The sequence below is a fragment of the Marmota monax genome, unplaced genomic scaffold (genome assembly GCF_021218885.2).
Source record: "Marmota monax isolate L192 unplaced genomic scaffold, Marmota_monax_Labrador192_F-V1.1 WCK01_AAM20220418_F8-fsc00007, whole genome shotgun sequence".
NCBI lineage: Eukaryota > Metazoa > Chordata > Mammalia > Rodentia > Sciuridae > Marmota > Marmota monax.
Window position 1 is genome coordinate 12060953 of NW_026692781.1, and position 12132 is coordinate 12073084.

Here is a 12132-nt window from a genome sequence, read left to right on the forward strand (position 1 = left end):
GACAAAAGCTTTATGAATTAAAAGACTTATAAAAATGGGGTACATAGGGCTATTTAGGGGCCAGGCAACAGGCTATGACAACGGTAGGAATGGTGAGCCTTCTTTCTATTTTTACACTGTCCTTTGGTTGGGAAGATCACCAGTGTATCTTAATGTGGGGAGTGAAGGCAGAGCTCCCGTGAGGAGTTCAGTTATGGCCATGGAAACTCTGCAGTGGGCAAGGAAAACCATACCCTGTATGCCAAAAGCAAGACCATGGCTGCTCTGCCATATCCAGAGGGAGAAGATTTATGGGTGAGCATTTAGAAGAAACAATGATTCAGTAATAAAATTGGTTTAAGAAATCTTACAGACCACTAGAAATACTCTAAAGTTGGCCTTTTTAAGGAGCTGGGGGCCTATTAAAATTTGGATATGAAGTGTCCCCCAAAAGCTACTATGTTAATGCAGGAGGTGAAATTATTAGATTGTGAGAGCTATAACCTAATCAGTGGATTAATCTATTTGATAGATTTATAATTTGAAAAGATTGCTGTCTTGGGTGGCAACTCTAGGCAGGTGGGGCCTGACTGGAGGAGGTAGGTCACTGGGTGCATGTCCTTGGGCGTTAAATCTTATCCCCCTGATTCCTCCTTCACTCTCTTTGTTTCCTGGTTACCACGAGGTGAGCAGCTTCCCTCTGCCATGCCCTTCTGCCAGGATGCTTTGCCTAAGCTTGGACCCAAAGTGATGTAGTTGGCAAACCATGGACTAAACCTCTGAAACCATAAGCCCAAGATAAACTTTCCTGCTGTAAGTTATCACTGTCAGATATTCTTGTCACAACAATGAAAAGCTAACACAGGGCCTATACCTTGGAGGAGAAATAACTGACTAAGTGTAGATTATCCACTGTCAATATAACCCTACTTTATAGTCATAGTCTGGAGGCCTGGTAAAATCTGGTTACGATACGGCTGTTAAATAAAGACAAAATGTCTCCAATGGAAAATTTTAGAACAAATAGGGGGAAGTGACAGGAATATGACTCAACATAAAATGACTTTTTCATAATTAGTACTCCTTATCAATGGAAGTCCTTCATGATACATTGGGAATATTATCACCAGAGAGGTTGTCAAGAATGTCCCAGAGGTGACACACATCTCATTGAGAGGCATGGAGCAAATCATTTCCAACTCTTGAACTGGTTATTATTCGTGGCAGGAAGACCAAGAGACCAGCTATGACAAAGGAGTTCACTGCATAACACACTAAGCAGAACGGAGGAGTCAGCGATAAAATTGATTCAAAAAAGTCTTCAAGGACTGTCTATAAAAACCATCAAGCCACAAACCAGATTTCATCGGAATTGAAATAGCACCCTGATATATTGATCCAGGAAGACATAGAGATTATCTTTAAAAAGCTATACTATTATATCTGAATGATGTTCAGAGGACTGAGGTATTTAATGGACGTTATGTATAGCAGGGGTGTTAAGTGACGAAAGGTCAAAGGAAAGATTCACAGTGTGTCGAGAGCAGGCTGTGATTTGTAGACTCATCGTGGGTCTCAACATCCCTTCCATGCCACTGTCATTGCAAATGCCAGAGCCCCCTGTCTTTATCCTTTAACTTCTATTAAAGGACTGGAGGAAACTACATCTACAAGAGGAAAATTACTCGGCAATGAAGGAAAGGCCTTTTGAGGTAAATGAACGTTCTCCATTAGTTTAAAATCCATAAATAGAAAGATGAAGAGGACTATCTCATAATGTCAAAGTTCAAAGGCACTTTTCAAATGTCTCTTTAAAGAAAACCTGACCTACCTTTCCTCCTCCTCCTCCTCCTCCTCCTCCTCCTCCTGCTCCTGCTCCTCCTCCTCCTCCTGCTCCTCCTCCTCCTCCTCCTCCTTCTTCTTTTTTTAATTATCAGAAAGTTTTCCAAGGGCAGTTTGTGCCTTGGGTCATTTCATTTTGACATGGAACTTCTCTCAGCATTAAAAATAATCAAAAGGCTAGAAGTATTTAACTCTGAAGTACCAGGAAAACATGTTCAACATAAAAATAATAATATTGAAGGCTTAGGATTTTAAAGGTTGTGCTTTAATAACTCCATAAAGCTCCCCCGTATATGAGAAATATACTTTACATGAGGCTGTAACTAGTTTAAAAAGTGATCATGAATAGATATTTTCTCTAGTGTGGCAAATGTTATTTTATAGCATTATATTTAGGTAGAATTCTGAGCATAACACTGATAACTCTGTTTTTGTTAGGCACATATTAGCTGTCATTACATACAGATGTGAACATAAATACATTTTCATGAATATAAAAACCTCTTACAAAAGGTCCCTTTTTCTCATTTTAAGATGTAACTTACAGAAAGTAAAATTCACTCTTTTTAAAAAATATTTAATTCTTCAAGTGTTGACAAAGGCAGTTGTATAACTACCATCCCAAAGAAGGTACAGAACTGTTCTGTCACTACCAAATTCCCTTCTGGCCAAGCTCTCTCTCCTTTTTCAGTCTCTGGTAACTACTAACCTGCTTTCTTTCTTTTTTTAAAATTTTTTAGTTGTAGTTGGACATAATACCTTTTTTATTTATTTATTTTTATGTGGTGCTGAGGATCAAATCCAGGGCCTCACCCATGCTAGGCAAGAGTTCTACCGCTGAGCCACAACCCTAGCCGCCTAACCTGCTTTCTATTCCTATAATTTTAACTTTCCAAGAAAGCTGTATAACTGAAATCAAGCAGAATATAACAGAGACCTCTTTTAAACTTCATATACTTTTTAAAAAGTAAAGTGACTCAATGAAGTAGTCATTTAACTTTATTGATTTCTATTTTCTGAAATTAAAGGCAATAATAAATATTAAAAATCAGATTACCCTGGAATATTCTATCTTGAAATAGGTGCTGTCTAGAAAGCCTTTTGAAAATATAAATCTCTAGGAATTCACGTTTGACACATTGAATCAGAATTTCTCAGTGTGCATCTTGAAAATTTAGTTTTTGCCGAATTCTCCAAGCTTGATTCTGATGAACAAACCAGATTTGAGAAACATTAACCCAAGTGGTATTCACTATATGGGATTAACTATCTTATTTTAAATTATAGGTGGCAAAGGGGTCAAAGTTCAGAGGTTGGGAGAAACAATCTTGGCCTTGGATTTGGGGCTACCTCTTTCTGGCCTGCTGATTTTCAACAAGGCAAACTTGCTATTTATGATTTGGATATGAGCTATCCCCCAAAACCTCATGTGTGAGGTAATACAAGAAGGCTTAGAGGTGAAATAATTGGGTTATGAGAGCCTTAACCCAATAAGTGAATTAATCCCCAGATAAGGATTAACTGAGTGGTAACTGAAGGTGGGTAGGGTATGGCTGGAGGAGGTGGGTCTCTGGGGGAGTGCCTTTGGGGTATATATTTTGTATTTGTCAAGTGGTTGGCATACTGCTTGGCATACTTGGTACTCAGTGACTAGAAGCAGCTCATGTTGTTAGCAATGTTGGATCATCATCATCGTTATCATCCTCAAACTGTCCTGGGCACTATTTTTCTCCAATCTCTGCATTTTAATCAGTTTCATATTTTTTTAGCCCTTCCCTTACAGAACTAGTTTTTATACCAGACTAGCTATTACTCAGGGTGGTGCAAAGCTTAGAGATATTCACTAGTTGTTCCCAAACCCTCATTTTTACTGTGGCCCCAAAGATGCCAGCAGAGACAAATAACAAATTATCTGAAACTCTCTTTCTCTTTTTTTTTCCGAAAGAGATATTGTTCACCAAATGCAAGCCAGCAAAGAGAAGAAGAGAAGCAAAGGGCCAGAATAAAGCAGAAAATTAGGTTTTCTGCATACTTAGGGAACATTTAAAAACTGATTTTATTCATTAGTAATTTCAGTCTAATGTTTGGTACAAAAGAAATTGAAACTGGTGGCTTAAAGAAAACAGATTTGCTCCATTGTTACTCCATATTAACTTGCATAAAGAATTTGGATTCCAAGTTTGGAAAGCAGCAGAATACTTTACAATTTATCTCAGACCATTCAGGGAGTCATTCAGGGGAATGGGGGACTAAAATCTAAAGACAACATTTTAATCACAGTATAAGTACTAACATTTAGCTTCATAAACTGCAAGCTAGTTGTATAGACATCATTATTCAGTCATGGTTTTTATTTAAGCTCTGAAATACAGAAGCTTTGGCTGTACTTGTTGATGGGAAAAGAACAACTCCTATCATCAAAAAATTTATACAACACTGCTAACATCAAGTACTAAGGAGGATTAACATGCTAAGTGAAATAAGCTAATCCCACAAAACCAAAGGCCAAATGTTTTCTCTAATATGCTGATGCTAATTCACAATAAGGTGGGGGGCACTAGGGAAAAATAGCATTACCTTAGATTAGGTAGAGGGAAGTGATGGGAGGGAAGAGGAGGGATGTGGGGATAGGAAAGATAGTAGAATAAAACAGACATTATTACTGTATGTATATATATGACTACATGGCCAATATGATTCTGCAACATTGTACACTCAGAAAAATGAGAAATTATATACCATCTATGTATAATATATCAAAGTGCATAAATGCATTCTACTGTCATATATAACTAATTAAAACAAATGAAAATATTAAAAAACAAAAACAAACATGAGCTCAAGCCCTACCTGTTCTCAGCATCAGCGCTGCACTTTGGGGACATCAATTCAAAGGATTTGGTAAACTTCACCACCTGCCATTCAAAAAGACAGCAAATCTAGGTCAATTAAGTCTTTCTCATGGTTTAAAATAATGCAATAAACATTTTCCATCTTTATAATGATTATTACAATGATTGCAGATTAAAGAGAGATTTTTAAATGGAGAGATTCCAAGGAAGAGGAGAAACTTTTAATCCACATTTTGTATTTCACTTCTTACACAGCATATACTGCCAAATTAAATTTTACTAAACCTGTATACATTTTTACAATAAGCTGTGGAGGTCAGGAAAAGGAACATTTCATTTGGATACTTAATTTAATTTTTTAAAACTGTTATGTTAACAACCAATCACCATCCATGGAAAACCAGGTGGGGCAGCAGGTTCCCAAAAGGAACATCCACATCAGGTTCTTGAAGTTAGTTTCCTTGGCTCGTTTTTGTTGTCAGATGAACATTTTGGTGTCAACATCCAAAGGGTAAAAAAGAAATCACCTTCTTCAATGATCATCCCTGGGGTGGACACTTTCTCCATCTCCAGTCCAGCACCCTCAGTACAAGAGTCTGACCCAGACTTACTATGTGGAAAGGGAATTTATGAGCACAGAGAAAATGTCAACATGGTGTTTTCATTTTTAGCTATTAGTGTGTTCTTATTATAAATCAGGTCCTACACTGGAAACTTCTTTGGTTCTTAATTTTTCCATTATAATTTTATAAAGTAGATATTTTTATCTTCAGTCTATAAATGGGCCAAATAACCCATAATTTTTAAGAAACTAGCTCAGTTTTTGCACAATGAAGTGAGGCAACTGGAATTAAAGCAAATCTGCCTGATCTTCAAGGACCAGCTCTTTCAAAAATACTTCAAATGTTGAGTGGGAAGGGGACCATTTCTAGCCCTCTTTTGACAAAATATACCACATGATAGAAAAATATGACCCTTGTGCTAGAAGGAGTACATCTGAATGTTATTAGATGTTCCCAAGGTTGACATTTCGAACTGGCTTAGTCAGATGCAGTTATGCTTCAAAGTCCTTTTAAATTAACCACTTACAAGGAATTGATGGGCACCAGAGAAAATGATCTGGAAACAGAATAGGTGAAATATTGATGGAAAATATTGTTGATGGAAAAAGAACAACTCCTATCATCAAAGAATTTATACAACACTGCTAACATCAAGTACTAAGGAGCATTAACATGCTAAGTGAAATAAGCTAATCTCACAAAACCAAAGGCCGAATGTTCTCTAATATGCTGATGCTAATTCACAATAAGGTGGGGGACACTAGGGAAGGCGCTCACAGTTTTACCAGTGAGGTCATGAGTCCAGGAAAATGCAACATGAGGAAAAAGGAAACAGAAAAGAAAGGGACATCACAAAGACAACTGGGAACAATTACCTGAATGTACACTGTGATAATAGGTCAGTTGCAAGGAAATCCTCTTGACAACCACAGAACATATTTTATTTCATATTAAAAGGTAAAATGAGCCTCTACAGAATCTACTCAGTGTTCACCTTTATTACCAAAGATGGCCTCAATAATATCTCCTATCCCACATTCTCTACAATGAGACACTGCCACCTTCCTCTAAGTGATACAGTCTGCCCCTAGTCCTTGAACCTGCTGAGCTTCTGACTGCTTCAGCCAATGGAATATATGGAAGACTTGCTATATGCCTTTCCAGATGGTCATAAAAGGGAACACAGCTTTTGCCTCGTCTGATAGAATACTTGAGTCTGGATATCGAAGTAAGAAATCCAGTTTCCCTGAGTCCTCTAGGCTGAAAGGGAGCCAGACCACATACAAAAGCCACACACAGGTGCTCTGCTCAGCAGCCTGAGCCTTTATGCTACCCCTACCAGGCACCTGAGAAATCTTCAGATGATTCTAGTTCCCAACAAATAAGTCAGCCTCCATATCCTGGAAAGAGCATATCCCACTGTGCCCTCTCCATATTCCTATCCACCAAATTTGTAATTAATTTGTAATTTGTAATGGTGGGCTTAGGCCTCTACATTTTGGGCTTATTTGTTACACAGCAAAAGTAACTGGAATACCTACCTATATTAAGTGAGGATTTAAAGAGAAACTAATCATTTAGAAATCTTGATCCAGCTATAATATTCTTGAATCTCAGGCTAGCAAGTCACAAAGAGACTATTTACTACCATCAAATAATAAATCTTTCAAACTGTATCCAAATACAGTTTTATTAGTTATAACAAGAACAATATAAAAAGTAGAAGCATTTCATTTATGTTTGCAGAGTAAGAGATTGTCAGACACTGAGTCGGTCCTATATGTCCACCTTGGTCTTTCATAATTTATAATTTCTTTCCATTATTTTTGCTTCCATGGTAGTAAATTCTTCCATTTTTATCATGTTCTAGGCTGCTGTTTTACTACAAATGAGGCATTTTGCATGTTATGACCAATCCTTTATGTGTGTGCCAATGCTTACAACATAAACACAGGGTAAATATTATCTCATTTTATTAAAGATAAAATAAGTTTTAGAATGATTAAGGGGTTTTCTAGAAGCCATATAAGCAGTAACTTAACAGAATTGAGATTTGAAACATGTCTTTCTGATTCCACAGCCCTAGTTTTTCTACCACCCCTTGCTGTCTTCATAAGCAAGAGCAAGTGGTATTGCAGTAGCAAATTATGTAGACATGACTCCTTCAAAACCACAATATTTAGATTAAACCCTGCTTTAAAAAAATACTAAATATCCTATTCTAAGCCCAATTTTGGATAATAAACACAGAATAATGATAACTTGAAATAAAAAAACTTAACTTGGTATAAAATCAATCAAGTTACTAGTAAACTATTGTTTCTGCATTTGGAAATTCAGCAGGATGCATCTTTTAATTTCCTGACCTGATAGATTAAATTCTCTAATATTACTAAGAATACTTCATTTTACTATTGCTTAGATTATTTTACAATTCTGTAAGGGTAGGTGTTAACTTCTGAAAAACTGACAGCAATGCAAACTATTTTTGTCTTATAGCAATGCAAATGAATTTTATCCAAGGAGAATAGGAAGTGATATCCATGTATCAGAAAAGAAAAGCCCAATGGTTCCAATTTTATTGTCCTGGAGGTAGCAATTATTTTAAAGATCTAATCTAGGAGGCTTTTGCCAGCATTCTTGTTGCCTGAGCAAGAAGCTCAAGACCAGCCTGGGCAATATTGCCAAGGCCCCATCTCAAAAGGAGAGAGAGAGAGAGAGGGAGAGAGAGGGGGGTGGGGGGAGGAAAGAATGAAAGAAGGAGGAGACAAGGGAAGAAAAAAAACAGTAAGAGAATAGGATATCCTGAAATTTCAAGCCATATAACTTATAGATGTAGAATCACAATAAAAATAGACATGTACAAGTTCCTCTTAATGAAATATCACAATGTAGATATAAGAAGAGCTTTTTAAAAAGTCACTGAAAAGAAAAAAAAAACACTTTGTTGAAAAGAAAAATACAGTCAAAACATTTTGTCTTATTTGTTTTTGGTGTTCTAAATACATGTTTAATGGATAAAGGGAAAACCCAAGATGATGTATCTTTCAACTTCTGGCACTCCATCCCATAGAGAATACCCCCTATCTCAGCCCATGCTGTAATAACCAAAGTCAGACACTGAACCATGGGGTTGACCTTGTATGTAGCAAGGAATTTAACCTTGCTCAAACAAAGTTCAGGCTTTGGCCCCTAGCTCCTGAGAGGGAATCTTTAACCCCTTGGAATGTCTTCTGCAATAAATGAACCTGCTTACTTGATTGGGGCTTTGGGATAGCCAGTTAGGAACAGTGTGATTTAGAATGGGGGTGATTTCACATGGGGCTTTTGGGTCACTTGGTATCAGTGGAACTCTGGAGGAAAAGAGACAGAGGTCATCACGTAAGTGGCCAACTAGGTTTCTGTGATAAAACCCCAGCAAGACTCTAGACATGGAGGCTTAGGCTTTAGTTGGCAAAATTTCATATTATATAAGAATAAAAAGAAGCTTATACAATTCAATGATATATATAGAGTGACACTGGAGAAATTAGAATCAAAAGGAAACAGGTGGGCTGGGAGTGTAGCTCAGTGGTAGAGAACTTGGGCAGAGTGCTCGAGGCCCTGAGTTTGATGGCCAGCACCCCCATAAGATAAACAAAAAGAAATGGATGAATGAATAAATAAAAGAGAGTAGAAGTCACGCTTTTTTCCTGACTTGGACCAATTTGACGTTTTTGAGTTTTATTAATTTTTAAAATATACTATTTAAATCCAATTCTGATGTTATTACATACATACTAAATAAACATGGGTTAAATACATACATTCACATACACTAAGTGAAAAAAAAAAGATACACTTATAAGGAAAATTTCAGAAGTGGTTTACAGGTCAATGAGACTGAACAAGTGGTTCCAAGTCCCATTTATTGTTGAGCAGCCCTGGCGATCACATCCTGGGGAAACAGCACACACACCAAGTAAAGTAAGCAAAATATCCCCTGCTTGTTCTTTGGAAAAGCTCCACGGACAGAAGTCTTTTTGATTTGGATGCTTATCAAATGCCAGTTAGCCTGGTTTCTCTCTGTTCTTCTAATTCAAAAACAATTTAAAAAACAAAACTATGCTCAAGCAGATATCTCTGTCATCCAAAAAGAAAATTATCTACTAAGTATTCACCAATCTTTTTCCAAACTTTTGGAACCCTCATTTTTTTCTCAATAGGGCTACTCAAAGGGTCAAAAAATGAATTAAATAATCATCCATCATCACCCTCTTCATAAATTTCTCCCTTATTAATGATTCTAATCATTAATTCAACTCAATCAAAACTTACCCAGTACTTATTGCATCAAGCACTGTTATAATAGCTCTGAAGAAACCAAGGGATATAAACATTCTGTCCTTCAGGAAGTCACAACACAGTACAGCACAGAGGGGGGAAAAGTTCAAAAATGTAGGGTTTCACCACGATGTGCCTACGATGTGCACTAGGGCACAGAAGAGAATTTCCATATTACCTGAGCCTTAAAACATGAGCAGCCATGCTCTAGGCTGAGCAATGAAGAGGTTCTCCAGCTTGAAGAACTACAGTAGTCAACTCTGGCAGAAGACACAGAGAACACCAGAAAGAGTTTAACTGAACATAATTCAACAACGGGACCAATTACAAGAGTGTAGTTTGTATAAAAATGAGCAATAAGGAATATTGGGGCCTCCAGGGACTGGCAACTTTGGAAAGCAGTTAAGAATCCTAGGTATGAGGTAACACAAGACAGAGGGATGGAAAGAAGTCAGAGAGAAAGGGCATGGTCTTCTAGATAGATAGATAGATAGATATTGATATCTCTATATATATGTGTATTTTTTACATATACATATAAGTATTTATAGAGAGAGGTATATGTGTGTGTGTGTGTAGAGAGAGAGAGAGAGAGAGAGATCAATATATTCCTCTCTATACAGCAATAGATAGATAGGTAGATAGGATACCTATCTCTCTCTCTCTCTCTCTCTCTCTCTATATATATATATATATATATATATATATATATATATGATATAAGATACCTATCTATTTATCTCTCTCTCTCTCTCTCTCTCTCTCTCTCTCTCTCCACCCCACACACATATATATGTGAGAGAGAGAGAGAGAAAGAGAGAGAGAGAGAGAGAGAGAGATAGGTATCCTATCTATCTATCTATCTATCAGAGGAGCAGAGAAAAAGAGAGAAAGAGAGGCATGGAATGGTCTTACTGATGTCCTGGAGGAGATCTCTCTCTCTCTCTCTCTCTCTCTCTCTCTATATATATATATATATATATATATATATATATATATATATATATATATATATATATCTGTTGCTATATAGAGAGGAATATATTGATCTATCTCTCTCTCTACACATATGTGTGTGGGGGGGATATATATATATATATATATACAGAGAGAGAGAGAGATTGAGATATAATAAAGTGAGTAAAGGTGTCACCTGTAGCTCAATGGAAACCACATTAGACTTATGAGAAAATGAGCTAATCAATAAATACATAATATGATATATAGACAATGTGATTATGTGTGTGGGCATGTGTATATATGCAACAATGCTTTCTTTCCTGGGTAATCTTCAGAGACATTTAGATATCTTCCATTTTTCATTCTAAAAAAAAATACTTGGAATAAAAATCAAATGGAATTTAGTTTCTTACAGGGACAAAAAAATTAAAGAAAGATAGGGAAATGGAAAGAAAGTGATATAAAAAGGAAAGCCCAAAGCAGTATTTACAATCCATTTAGAGAAAGAAGATTGAATTATAGGCTACTTCAGAACATCCACAGGGTGCTCCCCCACACACACCCATAAATGTAAGGTCAGGAAGATCATTCAATCGCTTAACTGTATATACATTTACATAAGAACCAGGAAAACAGACATATTAGAAAACAAGTATATAGGGATAGCTGTGCTTCACAGTTTAGAAAATGTACTTCAGAAATTAGCCTTATAATAAGTCCAGCTATAAAAATCTTCATAAAGTTCTGGACAAGAAAATAGCTGCCAGCTATCAGGATGATCCATGGAATCTGGATACTGGAAAACATTACAGCTGAGAAGATGCCTTAGGACCCAAGGCTACAACGTCCACATTTGCTTTCCTTGACTAAACACTAAAAGAAATGGAGATAATAGTAAATGAATGAGCTGAAAAGGAACTAAGAGAAGTGATAAGAATTGCTTAGACAGTTTCATGGAATGGAACATTCAGTTCAAAGAACTATGCATTTCCTGATGTTGACAGCAGTAGCCAGTTAAGGTTTGTTTTCTTGTTTGCTTTGTTTTTTGGGTTTTTTTTTTTTTTTTAGACTAATGGAAAATGCCATTGACAAAGTCACTTAAAATCCATTGAATGAAACACTTAAGAGAAGCAAAAGCGAGTGAAATATTAATTTTGGCAGGAGAAAGGGCTATAAATGCATTTCTCATTTCTATTTTTGGTTTCCATTTAGTAAACTGATCAGTTTATACCTGACTGCCTACTATAAAGACCATGAATACAAGCTGTAAACACTGAGTTAAGATCTTGGTGAATCAAAACTTCTATAGCTAGATTTATCCCTCCCCCTTTTTAACAGGTGCATTATAGTTGTACATAATGGAGGGATTTGTTACATATTTGTATATGTGCACAATATAATTTGGCCAATATCACTCCCTAGCACTTCCCCCTCCCTCACCACTGCCCCCCTTGTCCCTTTCCTCTATTCCTAGTGATCTTCCTTTATGGCTGAATAAATCTCCATCATGTATACATAACCCATTTTCTTTATCCAGTCATCCATTGTTGGAAGAAACTCCATACTGATTTCTATAGTAGTTGTACTAATTTACAATCCCACTAACAGTGTAA

General features: G+C 36.6%; 1 protein-coding gene across 1 annotated transcript in view; it reads right to left on the reverse strand.

Annotated features, from left to right (window-relative positions):
- The window catches only part of Pde11a (phosphodiesterase 11A), a 381530-nt gene that overhangs the window by 221892 nt on the left and 147506 nt on the right, over window positions 1–12132 (reverse strand). Inside the window, exon 5 of the mRNA XM_046447555.2 lies at window positions 4672–4736. Coding sequence (XP_046303511.1) covers window positions 4672–4736 — 65 coding nt within the window. The remainder of the gene's footprint in view (window positions 1–4671; window positions 4737–12132) is intronic.